Raw genomic sequence first — 19,068 nt, 5'->3', positions numbered from 1 at the left:
AACTGTCCTTTTTAGTTCCTGCAGGTTATCTAGAACTAATATCCTGCATTAACCAAGGGAAAGGTACATTTTTCTACATATTTGAAAAACTTCCCTTTTTATTCAGAAGCCAAGTCAGCATTCCATAGGTTGTCCAGGCAGAGCTATGTGCTGCAATCTAGCTGCAGCTGATGGTGTTGGCAGAGTAGATCAGCTCACCTCTGAGCATCTGAGGCACTGCCAGATGTGACAGACTGCTCTGCAAAGCATAGACGATAATTCGTATCTAAACACTGCAGGCTGAAGACAGCCAGTCCCTGAGTGTCATGCCTGAAGAGGAAGTGGCTAAGGACACCGGCATGAATTTAGTCTTGAAGCTGTAATAACACTACTCATAAAATATTTTGACTCTTGTATATTTTATCACTGAAAGTAGACACAGGGAAGCACACTATGGATCATGCTTCATTTTAACAACTTCCCCATGCAAATGCCTGGATTTTTATTTCACTACAACAAAAAGAGTAAGAAAAAAATAGAAGCTCTCTCTCTCTCTCTCTCTCTCTCTCTCTCTCTCTCTCTCTCTCTCTCTCTCTCTCTCTCTCTCAGCATTTGCCATGGATTCATTTTGTAGATTTGGAAGATGGCACTTGTCTGGCATTGTAAGATAGGTCCTGTTTGAATGATGATGCTAGCCACACAGGAACATCTCTTCTAATTCTTAATATCTCCATGAAAAGAGTCTCAGTCACTACCCCATCATAGCATTTTATACACTTGGCCCAGAGAAGGTAAACAACAAGCCAGCAACTCCAGGCACCACAGTGAGCATTTAACACAGGTCTATACAATGAATGGATTTGCTTTTGATGCTAGGGCTTGAACTTGGAGTTCAGACAGGTTAGGAAGTACTCTATTTCTGAGCAATGCCTTTTCTGTGGAACAAGAAGAAGAAGAAATATTTGGAGGAAGAAGAATAATCATAAACATTTCCAAAGGGAGGAAACTGTATGGGCAATAACAAAGGGAGAAGGAGAGGCCCTTCTGAAAGTCAAGTCAAGAAGAAAGTGGACTTTGGGTTCTCAAGGTCTTCAAAGGAAGAAAAGTAGACTACTATTCGTGACAACATTGTTGATCTCTTTCATAACACTCACTGGGGCCAGAGATTGTTTCAAAGTGCTAAATTTAATACTCCGTAAGCTTATCTAAACCTCCCAAGTGCTCTTGAGGTAGGTACTAGTATCCTCTCACTTGAACAGATAAGAACACTGAGGCACAGAGAGCAACCTGGTCACATTCACAAATCTGTAATGTCTTTGACTTCACTCTTCTGACTACAAAGGTTACCATTAAAATATGTTGCTGCTTTGGGAAAAAATTACAAGAAAAATTCTTGGTAGATAATAGAGGGAAAAAAACGAAATCAAATCAATATAATGGAAGTCTTTCAAACAGAGATGTCTAAAATCTAAAAGGTTCTTTATGGGAAGAAGAAAAGGAAAGCACAGTAAGTAAAAATATTTGATGGCCTTTAACATTTAGGACAGTTGTTTTTCAAAAGGCATGTATAAATCCTCTGGGAGGTTTAACAATGTAATTTGTTATGAGAGAAAGCTTGCCTCTGATTTCAGCTTAGCTTGAATGAGAAATCACTGACTGTATTTTGATATGTTTGGACAGTCTTACAGGGGAAGGCTAATGGTTTGGAAGCTTTTAGTGTTAAAAGAAAGCCAAGAGCACAGCAAGAGATCCTGCAGAAGGACCAGGGCTGGAGGCTCAAGCTGTGGTCTTTGTTAGGCATTCAGTGGCCTTGGGGAAGCCACGGAAATGCTAAGTGTTCCTTGCCTCTTTTGCAAAATGAGGAGCATCCTGGAATGTTTTCTTATCACACAGAACATTTTGAAGTAGGAAATGAAGTATCACACCATAATGTGAAAATAATGTAGTAATACTAAAATATGGGATATAGCAAAAATGTAGATATTATATCAACTAAGTGAACTGACTGTGTCTGCCAGGTGCTTGCAAATAGAATCAGCAACTTCACCTATTTTGTTTCACAAAATATGGCTATATTTTCATTCAGAACATTTCCAACACATAATTGTAATGATTTCTATAACTATATTAGTTCTCATGCACTAGAAAGATGCGAAATATATAAAAGTAATATCATTGTCTGTTATTTTTTTTTCAGCGTTTGGGTGGTCTTACTGACATTTAAGTACAGTTTAGGCAGATAGTCAGTACAGGGAGATCATGGCATATTTCATCAGCATTATGAAATATTGTTAAACAGAAAAGGCACATCTCTATCTACCTCTGTCATTGTCTTACAACTGCTTCCTGAATGCTAATGGAGGATGATATTAGGAGGTTAATTTTCCTCCTAATAAATGCAGTAATCTTTGGAGTCAATCTAAACATTTTACCCCCAAATGCCTGCTGGTGGCATTAAACAATGACATTAAACAAAGGAACCATCTAATATGTAAAGAGTCCAGAGAGACAAAGAAAACAGCAGAGAAAATTCCCTCTTTTGTAATATAGTATGGAAGACAGATATTTTATTGCCTGAGATAGTGGCCCCAAAGGCCATAGGTTCTTAAATTTAATTCTCTTTTCTTACGTGTGTGTGTGTGTGTGTGTGTGTGTGTGTGTGTGTGTGTGTTACATTGTTCTTAGACTCAGATGGGAATCATACTCCTGACCTTTCTGGCTCTCCAGCTCTTGGCCTCCATAAGCACTTGTGATATTTCTTACTAAATGCTCCCTTACATATCACTGTACAGTACCCACAGCCTCTCTGGAGAACTCATAGTAAGACAATCAGCTTCCATTCTTAAGGACTAAAACGGGAACTAGATACAAATTTGTGATGTGCTAGCACATTACATTTACAAGTAGTTCATCTTGATTAGTTTAATGTCTTTGGAGAATTTCACCTTAAACATTGAGTATCCATCTAACCTGGGTGCTGAAGCTGCAAAACAAATAAACCGTAGACATCATTATTAGCACACAAAAGGTAGATATGATATACTAATGACAAGTAGGCAGACTGGAGGTGATAATGAGGATGGGCAAGCTAACTATGGCAGAATCTGTTATTTTCAAAAGAGATATGCAAGCTGGGTTTTGAACACTGTGTTGAAGTTGTTCAGGTAAAAATACAATAATGGGGTGAAGAGCATTTTTAAAAATCAATTAAATAATTTACTTTACATCCTGATTGTATCCCCTCCCTCCTTTCTTCTTGGTCCCACCCTCCATCACTTTTCCACCATCCTCCCTTTTCTATTCCTCAAAAAAGGGGAGCCATCCCTACCCACCTACCCCAGCTTATCAAGTCTCATGAAAAACGAGGCAACATAGTCCATGTCAGAGACAGCCCCTGCTCCCCTAACTAGGCGACCCACATTAAGCCTGAGAGAAGAACAATTTTAAGATCAACAAAAGTGATTGATATTCTGAAATCAAAGATGTCCTATTCTTCACCATGACAACTTGCACATCATGTAAGTATAATATCTACAGACCAAACATCTAAATTTTAGAATCAGATACTTTGACATGAAAATTCTGATGCCTATGCATAACTTCAGGATATATATATACACATTCATTTTCTCCTGAGGATAATTTAAAAGATTAAAAAACATCAAGCTCATCAAAGTAAATGATAAAATATAAACAGTTAAGCCTACAGATTCTAACAGGCTTTCAAACACTTTAAGTAAGTTTTGGGTTTTTCTTCTACATATTCCTAAATGAAAAGACACTATAGTTAGGTGCTAGGACTTATTTCTTCTTGTGTTTTTTTCTCTTTCTCTTTCTTTTCCATAAAGCAGGTGTTTGTTGTCTGAGGTGAAGTAGGATGAGGCAACACTAACAACTCAATAACAGAAAACCAACCTTTAGGAAAAAATTAAAAGCTCTGCAGAGGAGGGGAGGGAAGGAGTACTCTGCTAAGGCTGGAAGGCTCTATGAAGGAGGCATCAGAATGAGGCATAGCTCATGGGTGGTGGCAAGCATGCGAAGAGAGTCTCATAAAATGAAACAAGGTAGGAAAGAAGGCACATTTTCAGAGGTTAGGGCCTTAAGCAAATTCCTCAGGGTTTTTACAGATTAATTTATTCAGATTACAACTAAATTTTTATTCCATCACGTGTATCCTCTCATTCCTCCCTCCCTCCTGCTTTCACCCTATGCTCCTCCCCTAGGTCTAAGACAGAGCGGGACTTCCTCCCCCACTATATGGTCATAGGCTATCAAGTCTCATCTTGGTAGCCTTCTCAGGGTTTTTATAAGCACCCACATCACTGAGAGTTTGTTTTCCTTAAAAACAACACAAGGATCAATTCAACAGCAAAACACAATAATGGGTATTGATCATTTCCTGTAACAAAAATTCAGACAGAGGCTTTCAGAGCTGGTCTGCTCATGGTCACAAGATGTAATCAAGGCTGTTTTCTCTCCTGTTTATTTACTCTGTCATCTAAAATGCTGGGTTCATTCGGAAGCAGGGAGCCTCTCCAGTCATAAAATGGCTTCCAGCTGCTCTCTTACATAGAAGCTTCCTTGTTTTCTGGAAGATGATAGGCTTCTGTCTCAGAATTCTAGGAAGAGTTATATATCCCCGCCCATGCCCCCATGCTACCAGAATAGGTTGCACACCCTCCCTTCAAGAGACAGTCCAGGAACACACTGCTGTGTTAACAGAACAACAAGGACGCACTCCTGGAGCTCCCAATCCTTAGTGTCAAGGAAAGCAATTGGTCAAACGGGGATGGCAGCCATCTGTAGCAGATTCTAAGAATAGTTGAGACGGAAGAAATCAACAGGCAGACAAGCAACAAATGTCTATCTGGTGGAAAGGATTAAAGTACAAACTGGGAGGTGCATAGGGTCAATTTGGATATCACAGCAATTTCTCATGAGGAGAAATATGTAGATTTTCTAGTCATTGAATAACATAAAAATGTGGGATAATAGTGGATATGTTGGAATAGTTAGGGAAAAAAGTATTCAGAATTACAGGTTATATTTGTGCTTGCCTGGTAGTTGTGGCAAGTACTAAAAATGATTGTTTATCTTTCCTGTTAGCCTGACAGTGGAGCAAGAGGAAAGCATAGTCATATCTGCTAGGGTTTCTTTGGTTGCTGATGACAAAATGCTGAGTTTTGATTATTTCTTAAGATGTAAAATTTAGTAAGCCAGGCATGGCTGCTGGGCATCTTTCCAAGCAGCTCCTGGACATTTGTTCTTTCCAAGATTCTCCAGTTCTAAGTACTTTTGTCATAGTCCTGAATGCCCAGAGCACACACAGTCCAATCTCCCAAAGCACCTACATGTCACTGAGACCTGTCACGGCGATACTGCCCCTCAGATTACCAGACTCATTGTTGGTCCTGACAGAGGCCCATCCTTTCTATGCAAATCTTTTGCTGTTGTTTCCATAGCATCTGTCAAACTCCTTTTGAAATTTAACCTTCATTGTTCCAGTGTTGGGAGGTGAGGCTTCTAGCAGTGGCAGTTTATGAGGGCACCATCCTCATGAGTGGACTGATGCTGTTATCATGGGAGTGGAACAATTATTTAAGGAGTCGACATAGGCACATTTATTTGCCCTTCTGCCATATTAAGAAGCAGCCCTTAGGCTCTTGAAAGACACTAACATTGTTCTCGTGGACTTTCCAGCCCCAAGAACTAAGCCAATAAACTCTTCTTTACACATTTCCCAATCTATGGTACTCTGTTAAACCAACAGCAAACAGACAAAGTCAAAATTTGAAATATAGCTATCGTTTTTCCTAAAAGCTTTTCATTTAGGAAGTATCCTTATGCAGGCACTGGATAAACCGATTAACATCAAGATCCATATGAAAGAAAGATGTCACAAGGCACTCACAAAAGAAACTCTATTGTCTGTAAACATGAAGCAAGCACACTAAGGCTCAGTCCCAGGAATAACTGTTAGACAGTACTACCTAATATTCTGGTAACAGCTGGGAGTGGTGGCTCATCCCTTTAATCCTAGCACCCAAGCAGGCAGAGGCAAGGCAAGTCTTTGTGAGTTTGAGGCCAGCTAGGTCTACAAAAGAAGTCCAGGACAGCCAGGACTACACAGAGAAACCCTGTCTCAAAAATTTTTTTTTCTGGTAACCAGCTTTTAAGGTTGGAAAAGGAAGATAACTCAAATGGAAGCTGCAGGAAAAAAATGGAAATGTTTGAAGTTAGCAGCTGAGTTTTTCCTTAGAGCATTTTGTGCTGATTCATCTAAATATGCCCTTGGAGGTATGTTGTTGACTAGTCACATCTTCATCCTGAGACTTTGACATGTACACCCAAAGAAAAGTTAGATTAATGAGTGCAAATACCTAGAAGCTTTATTTATAACATTTTCCTGTGACATTGGAGTCCTATGGTTAATACTACGAAGGGCTTTCTACACAAACAGAAGTTTGTTGGCTCTCAAATTGGAGGTTTTTAGATAGGAGAGACCTAAATCCACAGACCTTCTTCCATAGCCATTCTTTTTTGCCTACCATTAAAAAATGCTCTTTTATTTTTGGGAGAAGGAAAACAGTAGCAGGTTGCTTTAATGGAGAATGTATTAAGTTGGCTACAGAGGGTCAAGGATATTCTACAGCAACAGCTTGTTTTACCATCTCTCCTGCTGATGAGAAGTATGACGATTGCCCGGCAGTGATGGGACATGCTTTTAACCCCAGGGAAGCAGAGACAGGCAGATCTCTATGAGTTCGAGGCCAGTCTGGTCTACAAAGCAAGTCCAGGACAACTAGGACTACAAGAGAAACCCTGTCTTGAAAAACAACAAAACAAAACAAAACAAAACAAAACAAAAACAAGCAAAAAAAGGAAACACAAACAAAAATATAAGATTATCATTTAGAAACCAGTAAAGATTGTATCAGGCAAGGTATCTGTCAGCTTTGTGTCACTCAGGACAACTAACTTAAAAATAGAAAAGGTCTATTTAACCCACTCGTTTTTGTTTTTGTTTTTTTGGCTCAAAAATCAAGAGGGTGGATGAGGAGGTCCCCTTCTTTCAGAGGTCTAGGGGAGGGGAATAGAGCAGAAGAGGGAGGGAGGGTGGGAACAGGAAGACACAAGTGAGGGGATAACAATCAGATGTAATCTGAATAAATTATAATAAGCTAAAATTAAAAACACCAAGAAGGTCAAGAGGGTGGCTTCTGGTGAGAGCTGTGGACAGTGATGGTTGATTGTGGGAGCAGTTTAGCAGCAATGACCTGTCTCCCAGAGGGAAGAGAGAACAGGAGTAGGTTCACTCCTTTTAGGGGCTATAGCAGCAATCAAGAAGTAACTTGTGGACTACCTTTGGAGAGCACATTCCAATGACCTAAGAGATTTCCATAGGGTTCTATGTCCTTAAAAGGCTCTACCACATTCCCTTGGTATCACCACGAGGGCTAAGCATTTCACATCTGGACATGCGGCGGTTCCCAGTGTTCAAATTATAGCAGGCTGTGGCCCCATAAGCTTACAACATGGCCCATTATGTGAGTTCAATGTAGTAATAAGAAAATTTTAGCATGCATCTGTATACAGTCACTGTGTGCATTATATGAATTCAGTATAGTAATAAGAAAATGTTAGCATGCATCTGTATACAGTCACTGTGTGCAAGTTACAAATGACTGATTTGAAATAGTCTGGATATAAGAAATAAAGCAAAGAATCTTGGATGGGGATTGGCATTTGGTTGGACCTGTAGATTGGCTGGCTCTTCGTGGGAATTGAATGCTTTCAGTTAGTCTATTTTGAGTCTTCTTGCTTTTACTCTGAAGGAAGCTTTTCCTGGATATCAGTCCCAGGAACCTCCAGCAAGAAATCCACATGGCAACCAATCTCATACTTAAGTTGCTTGGACTACTATTCTTCCCTCCCCATATTTCAATGTAGTACACCCAGAGAGACATCCTGATGGGCGTGGTTTAGCCCAAATGTCACTATTTACATTGCATATCAAGTTCTCATACAAAGTTTTAAAACAAACATGCTTTCCCTGGAGATTCATATGCCTTTGGCTTAGGCAGCGTCCATGTGTAATTATTTTTCAATAGATATCCAGATAATCACCTATGGAGCTCTACACCAATCAACTGTGTGAGCATCTTCTTCAGAGTCACATGGTAGCCATGAGGAGCTATATAGTTCTATAAAGAAGGAGGGTGGTCCTCCAAGGAGAGGCTGTCTCTAATGCACAGACAAAACCAGAGCTACTTCCTATGTCAAAGACAGAAGAAGTCAGTGCCATTGAAACAAAACATTTTACAAAGATGTCAGGACGTGAAGCAAACATCATAGTCCATTAGAATCTCAAGCTACTACAGAATGCAAATGAAAGCATAACTGCTTGTCTAGCATGAAACTCCAGTGTTGTGAGTTAGCAAAAAGAAAAGAGATTCAGACAATGCTAGATTAGTCTATAGTTAAGGATGCAGACTCAGTCTTCATTTGTATTCATGAAGTCAACATATATATATGTATATATGTATATATATATATATAATGTACTGATGGTTGAACAGATATGTGTATCACAGTGAAAGGAAGAAAGTTATTACTTACCAAAAATATAGATGTAAATACAAACATACACATGACATAGACACAGATACACACACACACATACATGCAAAGGAGAGAGTGAGGCCTAGAAAATGCTCTCTCTCTCTCTCTCTCTCTCTCTCTCTATCTATCTATCTCTCTCTGTATGTATACTTTGAATAACATCTTAGGTGTTGTAGAAGTTCTTTTAGATACCACATATATACATATATGTGTAGATATCAGTAAGCCATCTGCAATGAAGAAGCATGAGGCCTTAATAGCTTGACTAATTGGCTTAAGGTCACACAGGAAGTGGCTGATCTTGGATTCATGAGGAATTCCACACTGTCCTTCCCCACATTACTTTTAGAGTCTTGCTTTTATTCCATAAATCTTGTGATACTTTCATCCAAAGGTAATAAAATTTATCAAAACTCACATTTTCTTTGTATATACCTAAGCGAACATCTATATTTGAATAATATCTTACATTTAACATATATTTGTTCTGTATGAAATATATATTTTATATGTTTCATATATTTCATATGTATGAAATATATATTTCAAGCATACTGAAAAGATACACCATAATCAAACATACAATGGAATTTGTTTGAGGAAATAATCTATTACCCAAAATTACTTCACTAAACTTGTATGAGGTTTTGTTGTGGTTGACTATATAATATTGAAAACCCATCAACAAGGTATTTGGGCTCTGATTATCATTCTTGTTACTAGTAACTAAAAAGACATAAAGAGGCCTAGAAAAAGATGTGATGTTCAGAAACCCAATTCTCCACATTACTTGAAGTAATAGATATTTAATTGAGTTTAGGAATATTTGCAACGATCGGTAACACGGGATCAAACAATGTCAGAAGTGAATCAGACATTCAATTACTTTCTAATTAATTTGACACCTGGGTGAAGCTGGACAGGCCACTGGGCACTTTTAATGGGCAGTCCATTATTTCACAAGCACTATTTTCAAAATCCCATGTAACTCACTTTGTATCCAAAGTGTGCTTCATCTGTAAGAATTTTTGAGACTGAGTGAGTCAGTCACTAATGTCTATGCTATAAATTTATTTATGGGTAAAATAACAACAAAAAAAATCATGGACTTATATTTTAAGAAATGGCTCCAATCTTGTATTATCTAACTGGTTATAAAGGAATATCCCTACCTCATCAGGAAGGACAGAGGGGAGTTATAGGGGGTACCAGACATGTATTTCTCATCAACCTTCAACCAGAGTCATGCATTTTGGTCAAGGTTTCTCAAGCATGTTGAATCTATTATCTGAACAAGTGAATTAGCTTCTTATGGTGTAAATCATACCAGGAATACACAGTCTGTTAACCTTACACACAGAACACTGACAAATCACTCAGAGGCACAGAAGCTACTCAGCTAAGATGACAGGTAACCCTGGGCATCAGTAAGGCTTGAGAGATAACAGGTGCCCCTGGCTGAGTGTTCGTTAGTAACAGGAATTTGTTACATTAGAATACAAGCATCTTCTGAGTGCCACCAGGCATCTCCATCCAAGGGACATGTTCAAATATGGGGCACCAGAGTTTGTGTGAAAGTTAGATCTCCTTCTCCACTCAACAGTGGAGAATGTCCATCGGCTAGTCCGGGTAGGGGTTCGAGGTTTACTGCCTATTTTTTCCTTGGCTGTTGCCACAGTTTGCGGAGGACCCCAGGGCCCAAACTCGCCTGTAGTTTTCCAGGACCCGCTGGATCCTTCTATTTCCTCTTTCTCCCAGAAAGATAATAGGTCACCAAGGAGAGACTTGATACCATATGAGCATATTCAGGGGGAGGAGGTCCCCCTCAGACACAGACATAGGGGAGGGGAGGGGAGTAGGGGGGAAGTGAGAGGAAGGGAGGAATGGGAGGATACATGGGATGGGCTAACAACTGAGATGTAATATGAATAAATTAATTTAAAAAATTAAAAAAAAATAAATTGTGATATTAAAAAAAAAAAAGAATACAAGCATCTTTAACTCCTTTCTTCCATCCTGAAAAATGATAGAGATCAGTTCTATGATTTCTTTTTTACTCCCCCAGGACAGAGTTTCTCTATGTAGCCCTGTCTGTCTGTCCTACATCTCACTTTGTAGACCAGGCTGGCTTAGAATTCACAGAGATCCACCTACTCTGCATCCTGAGTGCTGGGATTAAAGACATGTGCCATCCCTGCCAGCTGGTTCTATGGTTTCTGATATATTTAAGCTATCTACTCTTCCTTCACTATTAGCCAACCTTACCCATTAATTATGTCTAAAGTGGCACACTGCTCTCTCCTCCCAGTCCTGTGACATAGAGACCCAGTGCTACAGCTAAAGCAATGTTTTCACACCACAGATAAAACTACTGCACTCACATGGCTAAAACTCTTCAAAGGTTTCCCATCGCCTTCAGGCCTAAATTAGCTAACTTGCAGTGTAATCCAAAGCATTCATGTTCTCCACCTGTCCTCTCCTGGTCCTTGCATCACAGCTTGAAAAACCACATTCATCCTAAACAATTTGAGCACGTTATTTTTCCCAAGGCCTTTGAACAGTTGCATGTTTCTCCAGTCTGAGAAGAGTAGCCTTTTCCTTTCTGCTTCCTGCTATATGCTGAAGCAAAATGAGTCAGAGAACTACTCTTTTCTGGATCAGGTGTTCATAACACTCTGTTCTCCTTCATGGTCATTATTTACTCCTTGACTACCATGAAACATATGAACTGTAGATTGTGTCTATCACTCATGTAAAAGCTTGGCAAACTGATGCATGGAATGTCTTTACATGGCCTACTATGTTTAGCACATGGCTAATGCATTGAACAATTTTGCAGCAGAGAATGGGTTATCAATTTGCCCTCAGACTGTGCAATGGTTTTGCCTTTTCATATCTCATGGCATAGTAAACAAAAACACTATCATAAAACACTCTCCAAGAGGCAATTGCCAGGGCAGTGGGAAAGACAGATTCTATCCACTCTTTAGTCTAAGTTCAAGATCTGTGTTTGTAAAGAGAAACATTGGTCTAGCGGGAAAGCAACCAAAGCTTCTTGGAAAGATGTTATTTAAGCTCCCATATGAAGGGAGGCTGACTCAGTGCAACAGAGCTGATCTTGGTACACTCCTTCCTATGATGTGACTTTCTCCCACCATTTTGTCAAGTTATATAAGCTCTGAGACCCAGACTATTGGCAAGTAAAAATGTACTTCACAAGATATGCTTTATGAAGATATTATTAACTGTGGCCAGTTCAGCATTTAATTGATGCTATAAAGATTCAGTGGAAATGCACAAACTGTAAGTTCACATATGGCTTCTGTACCTTTGGATGACTGGCACCTAATGGTAAGGAAAAAGCAAGTTATAGAAGGACTTCTTAGAAATTGTTCATCAATTCTCAGAGTCTTGGTTTTCTTTTTCCATGCTCATGTCTGTGATATATATGTAGAATCCCAAGGCTGATTTCTGGAATGATCCTTAGTCATTCTTCTACCTCGTTCATTGTGTCAATGACTCTCAGTCACTGAGAGAGTGATCTCACTGATGTGGCTAGTCTCGTCAGCAAGCTTGTTTTGAGGCTCACCTGTCTGTCTTAGGAGGCTGGAAATAGAGGTGAGCTGCCATGTTCACCTGTCTCTTGTATGGATCCTGGATATTTGAAGTCTCACACTAATGATTTTCTTCCATGCACTTTAACTAAGCAACAAGAAGTCTCTCTTGCCCTGGGAGGCTTTTAAAAGTAAGGTTTCTCACTAGTGTACCTGTGAGTACGGACATATTAATCATCTGAGATAGTAAGAAAATATGTTCACGGTATTATAAACCTTTACAGTAATTCATTCATTTCCCAAGGGTCATCTGAGGTAAATGTAAACACTTTAGGTTCATTTCCTAATATGAAAACTGAGATCCAAAGAAGGCACACATAGAGTTAAAGGTGACCTGACATAGCAGGCAACTATTAGAGCCAGGGGTTTTAAAACTGACTTTAAACCAGGCTCCATGAAACTCCTTTATTTTTCCCTCCAGTAATAGAGTGAGGCCCAAGCCGTTCTGTACCTTTTCTGAATATGTACTATACTGTACAAATTATTTTAGGCAAATGAGATACAGAAGTTACTGAGAATGTAGAATAGCATATATTCTGATAAAAGATGAGTATTAACAAAGCGAAGAGATAACACACTTCAGATGTTAGTAAGCATAATTAAACAGGAATAAATCTTTGAGGTGGAGAAAGAATGATGAAATGTGGTACTAATTTAGATGATATAGACAGGAATGGTTTTCTGGATGAGATTACAGTGAAAAGATATTTAAAACATATTTTATAAAAATCAAGGGATGTAGAAATCTAAAGGGAGATTTATCCTAGCAGAAAGAATAGCCATTAGCAAGGCTTTGAAGTGAGAAAAGCATGGATTTTTTTTTGAGGAATCCCAAGAGTGTCAGGGCAAGTGGATGAATATGTGTGAAGTGGGGTGGAGCGGGGTGGGAGAGACATCTTGTAAAGCTTTATGGATAATGATATCAAGTGCAATTCTCATCATTTGGGAAGTTTTTATAATGAAAATGGGCAGACTGGCTTAAAATTTGAAAACTTCTACCCTGTTCATTTGGAAAACAGTGAGACAGGCTTCTAGAGCGGTCTAGGCACGGATGAGCTTGCTTTGGATAAAGATTCTATAGATGGGGTAACAAAAAAAAAGTTGACTTTTGAAACATTTGTTTTATGAAAGTATGTGCAATCCTGTCCATGAATCCTGAAAACAAAGAAATAAATAATACTCTGAAGATAAATGTTGGCTGGATCGTAAGGAAAAGAGCAGAACCATTTAGCTCAGGCAAGGGCTGTTAAGAAGAGAAGCAGCTCTGGGTAGAGAGGAGGGAGCCCACAGGAACTTGAACCTCTTGGCATTTAAGCACATTTGTGAGATGGCCAGTTAGCTGTCCGCAACGTCTGAAGGACAAGATCACAGCTTCAGATTCAGAGAGGATGGTGATAGTGGAGTTTAAGCATGGGTGTGGACCACATATGGCCCTCTAGGAAGGAAGGAGGAGAGCTGGCTGAGAGCCTTTTGCATTTGCTGTCTGGAAGAATCCAACATGTACAGGAACAACAGCCACAGCAAGAAAACCAAAAATGGGCAGCTAGCAAAGGAAAGAAAGCACAGAAAAAAAATGTTTTGTTTCAGAAGTTAAAAAAAAAAATGACACTTCTGATGAATTAGTGACAGCTATACCAAATGTTCCTGATAAACCAGGACTGAGAACTGATGATGTTCTGATTGGGCAAGATGGAAGCTGTCATAACTGGGCAGAGATGGTTTTAACTTGTGTGTGTGTGGGGGAGGCAGGTAATATTGGAAGTAGGAGCGAGATGGCAAAAGAACTAAGCACTGTAATGCAGCCCTGCACACCTGGCCCTTGGATGGCAGAAGGATTGGTACAAGCTTGAGCAAGCTCTAGGCCAGGAAAGCAGGACTTTATCTCAAAAGAAAACAAAACAACAAATAAAAAGAGAAAAGAAAACGAGTTGATAAAGTGTAGTAAATAAAACTATACATGTGCCCTAGAAGAAAAATAGACTAAGGTGGGAATAGAAAATATGGCAGGAGAATACTTTGCCAAGTGATGTCTCCCTTTTAATAAGAGATATCGTGCAATATCTGTGTCAAAGTTATTCAAGGGGAACAGAAAAGAATGGATAAAGCAGAAGGACAGATGCTCACTGGAGAAGCAAAACCCTTAAGTGAGTAAGAAGTTATTCAATCCTCCTCACAAATTATAAGTTGTCCTGGAAAAGAAACAAAAAAATTCTTTTACTCTCATGACAAAAGTTTCTTACCATGTGGTCACAGAAAAAAAAAAAAGGTAAAAATGAAATCCTTTCTTACTTTTCCTCAAGGACACATGGAGGGCAGTTATCAGTTAATAGTGAAGGTGAGGGAAAGAGGGCTTTAGAGATTTGAAGAGCTCAAAGAAGATATAAAAATTGTCTCAGAGAAACAGAAAGTGATTTTTTTTTTCCCTAGCGAAATGCTTAAGAATTATCAGGAGAATTTTGAGAGTCACGAATCAATGGTTAAGAATTTAAAGCAAGCTGAGTGTTTCTTTGGCCATGGCCAGCAGCTCAGGTGTTGATGTGGAAGGAATAAAAAGGAGGAGGCTTAACTGCTACTTAATAGAGCTGAGATTTTGATGCATGAGACAAATCAGAGAAGTGAGAAAAGTATGTGAAGAATGTATGAGCTGGGAACTTAGGATGCTGGTCTAGGCCACATTTAGCACGGAGGGGAACAGAGGACATAAGGGATGGAACCTGGGTGGGGAACCCTGACACTAGAGCCTCAAGTCCTAATGGAGATTGTGGGAGTGTCGGGGAGGACCTCTGGAGAAGACGCTGCTCGGCACAGCGGATTTGGAAGCTGTAGAGTTAGTGGAAGTCACAAGGTTCAGTGTAAGACTAGGAATCCAGGGACCAGGAGGCAGGGAGAAGCTGTAACATGTTTAGGTGTAGGAAGTAAGTCGCATTAGAATCCGGACTAAAACCTTCACTTACGCGACCCCTAAATAAATGCTCTCTCTCTCTCAGGTGGATGCTAGCCTCTAGTTGTCTGTGAACCTATACAGCCAGCTGATAAAACAGCGATCTCTCGGAGATGTGTGTATACTGAATGTGGGAAGGGAGAAGAATCAAGCACATAGTGAGGTCTGGTTTGTTGCACAGGCCTGGTTTAGACGGGCTGACATTTTTATATTGCGTTGTACCTCACTAATCACATTGGCAGCCTTGGAGAAGAGGTAGTGCTTTACAAATGTGTGTAGTTTTTCTTCTTTCTCTCTCTCATTTGAGCTAATTTCCCCTAATCCCACTTTATTTAGCACGCTATTAAAATTTTATCAAAGTCCGTAATGGATGTTTTAAAGACTCCATCTGGCAAACACTTAACTTCATATGTAGATTTCTTTAAGACTACTCATGCTCAATAAAAATTAGACCAAAATGCAAAATCTGTTGGCTCATGAAAATGAATAGCAGGAAATTAAAGAGGAATAAAAAAAATTAAGGGCCTATAGTATTAACTCACACTTGAATGATAGCTCACATGATAACAATTATGTTTTCATTTCATATTTCATTTTATATTCTATTATAAAATTACTAAAAGATTTTTAGAATATATGCAACAAGAAACAACTAAAATCTACCCCAAATTCTTATAAGATGCCAACACTTTTAACAGATTAATATATATACTTTCAGGTCTCATATGTTTTCATATGTTTATGTTATATATACGTTGTATTTATTTTAATATATTATAAAGCATAGTCAGAATTTAATGAAGCCATTTTTACATAGCCTTTTTTAAGTACAGGAAATAATAGATATATATTTTGATTTCGGGTCTTGAGACATTATTCTCAATAGTTGCTAATAATTATAAATGGGATCACAGATGTACCTGACACTAATATGGTTGATAAGGTAAAACCTTAGGTCATAGGGATATAGGGAGGCCAGACAGCTTTGCCGCAACCAAAAGTTAACAGCCTTTTTTGAGATTCCCAGCAGATATCCGAGAGAGGAACACAGTCCTAACAGAAGTCATACCCATTCAGGCCTTAAATTTGGTTTAGATCTGTCTGTCTTCATATGAAACATCTATCTATAAAAGGACAACTCTGGGGAGAGGGGAGAAGAATCAAGCACACAGTGAGACTGGGTTAGTTGCATAGGTTCTGGGTCTATGAGGGTCACTGTTTTCATTTTGTGTTGTACCTCATAAACCATATTGCCACCACACACTTGCCATTCCTGAACATTTCTTTCATGTATGTGTTTTCAATTATGTTTTTGCCAAAATGACATTAGACATTTGAAAAATCAACAATGATTACATCCTCTAGAGTGTCGTGGTTTGTTTTTTGTATGAGAGGATCATACAAAATATGCATTTTGTGTTTATAAATAACAAATCATCTAAGGGTGATTCTCTAATTAAAAAGTCTATTGCTTGCTAATATCTGTCAGAAACCCTCACAGACAATATTATAAATTGTGCTGGAGTTCTTGATTCTCAGCTTTCAATCAGACTCTCTTCCAATGTTTAATTTTCTCTCCTTTATTTTCCAAAGAAAACACTTAAAAACTTTTTTACTTTTACTAAAACTAAAACTTTTGTTCAATTTGATTCAATTTATATTTGATTGTATTTTAAAAACTATGTTAAAATGATTTTAAAATTGATTAACACAACTGTGATATACTTTGCATTCTTGCAATTATGCAGTATTCTAAAATGATATTGAAATGTAATTTAACATTTCATTAAATTTAAATTTAATATGATTAATAGTATATGGCTATATAATATAGTAGTAAACATGTTTTTGAGCTTTTAATGTTATAAACACTACAAATATAAGCAGGTGTGAATTTTGTTCATTCTTATGAACGTAATTGTGCCTCTAACCTATTCTTTTTTCCAAAGATTTTGATCCCTAGTTCTAAATTAACTATTTTCAGGGCCGCTCACTGTCACTGGATATTAAGATACTTTTGAAATATTTGCCAATTAGATACTAAGCTGTTCATGCTCCTTGTCTTCATTCCTAATGAGGGTAAGTAAGCAGTTTTGTGCTCAGCTTTGGAATGATGACTGTCCTCTTAATGCTTTCTGACATTGTCTTTTATAGATCGGCTTTGACATTTCTTTTGCTGTCTTATATAACATCTAAATACATTAGGCTATGTGGCAGAAGCTTTGTCAGAAGTCATTGCCAAGGTCCTTCTAGCACATTTCAGAGGTCTACAGAGTTGCTGTGCATCTACCTTTGCGGGTGGGTTTTAAGTTAATTACTCCTTTAGTTAATGAAACAGAAGATGTATGGTGGCTGTAGGTCAAACTACAGTATCAATATCACACAACTGAGAAATCTTGTAATATGTCTTAGAAATATACCGCCAAATCACTAAGAATAAAACATCCAGAAGAAAGAGCTGCGCACATTTCTGGGCCATTTCTGCTTTTCCCATTCATTTTCCCAATTCCGGGCAATATAATTTACAAATTGAGCATTCTGGTTATCAGTCTTCTATCTCAACGCTCTCTACTGCAAGCATTTCACTAATAGTCTCTCTGTAAATATTGTGAGGTGCTTTGAGTTAAGAAATACACCTTTGCAATTTTACAAGACAACAAATTAGGACTTAGGAGTTAGAATGCAAAATTAAGGATTTAAATTTTTCTTACCCTCTCCAATGTAATTTCTTCAAATTCATATTCAATTTCTGTTCCATTGACCTATTGATAGGGAGAAAAAAAAGGAGAGAATTATTAAAGCATTTTGAGTATGAGATTCCACATTTTAAAACTGCTGGGATGCATAGACAATGCTTCTTGTTGGCTACAGAATCCCCATGAATTATTATTAGATGCCATTCTTTCTATGTCATGAATGAAGATTTACAATTATCTTTTTCTCTGCCCATTCAAAGAGCAAAAAACTAGCATTAATTTTTCTGTGCATGATGCACACCTTATACATTCATAACATTAGGACTGTATAATGCTTGTGAGAAATTATATGTTTTCAGAACAAAAGAACTGGACACTGACATTGGATCAGACCTGACAGGATTCATTCCTCTCAGCATGCTGAACACTGACATCCTGCATCCTTCGTGTTCCAGCACCAAGTGCTTGAATTGCTGTGCCTCATCAGAACACAAAGCTCCCAGGACAGCTTCAAAGAAATCTTCCAATCCCAATTGGACCAGCATTTCAGACTGTCTCACAGAGGGCTATAGTTAAGCCTGGAATTTCTCAACATTTAGAAACTGGACCACAAATTCTATTCCTAGCTTATTTAACCATTTCCCAAATTCTATTTGGACCCTTACAAAGGTGTTATTAATCCCAAATCAGCCAGAAGAAACCTTTAGCAAACGACATCCTATTTCCTTTAAGGGGGGTTGGGTAGGGCTTTGGTTGCTTTCTTGGGCTACAGGGGGTTATTTTCAGTGGGAGTTGATCACAAATTATTATTGGTCTTATTTAGAGAGAAAACAAGCTTGGACTCTGAGATGTCTCTCTTTTCCTTTATCTTCCATTCTTGGGTTTGTAGATAGGGGTTGAAAAGAAAGAAGGAGGAATATAGAAATATATAGGGAAGTAAAATTAAAAGTAGATTAGTGAATCTACTCCTCAACTTAATGCCTCAATAGTCACTTATAAGATTATTCTTAATTCACTGGTATAGAATTTTGTATATAGACACAAAATAAGTTTAATTTTAGATACAGTGATATACAATTCAAATGTAAGATTATTCTTCACACATATTATATATATTTCTCATTTAATATGAGGTAATGTACCCATATAACTCAATTATAATATAAGGTTTACTTCTAATACTTTGAAAGTGCTGTTGCAGGCTGTTTAGGATAAA

At 38.2% G+C, this 19,068-nt stretch overlaps 1 protein-coding gene across 30 annotated transcripts in view; it reads right to left on the bottom strand.

Moving 5' to 3' along the window:
- The window catches only part of DLG2 (discs large MAGUK scaffold protein 2), a gene marked incomplete at its 3' end in the record, with an annotated part of 1,901,401 nt that overhangs the window by 568,266 nt on the left and 1,314,067 nt on the right, over positions 1 to 19,068 (bottom strand). For all 30 annotated transcript variants that reach the window (XM_084767719.1, XM_084767691.1, XM_084767717.1 and 27 more), the window contains one exon: positions 17,868 to 17,918. In XM_084767719.1, coding sequence (XP_084623845.1) covers positions 17,868 to 17,918 — 51 coding nt within the window. The remainder of the gene's footprint in view (positions 1 to 17,867; positions 17,919 to 19,068) is intronic.

The sequence above is a fragment of the Acomys minous genome, assembly GCF_964271855.1.
Source record: "Acomys minous genome assembly, chromosome: 2".
Taxonomy (NCBI): domain Eukaryota; kingdom Metazoa; phylum Chordata; class Mammalia; order Rodentia; family Muridae; genus Acomys; species Acomys minous.
Note: the sequence above shows the minus strand (reverse complement) of the source record. Positions and strands in the feature narration are given on the sequence as shown.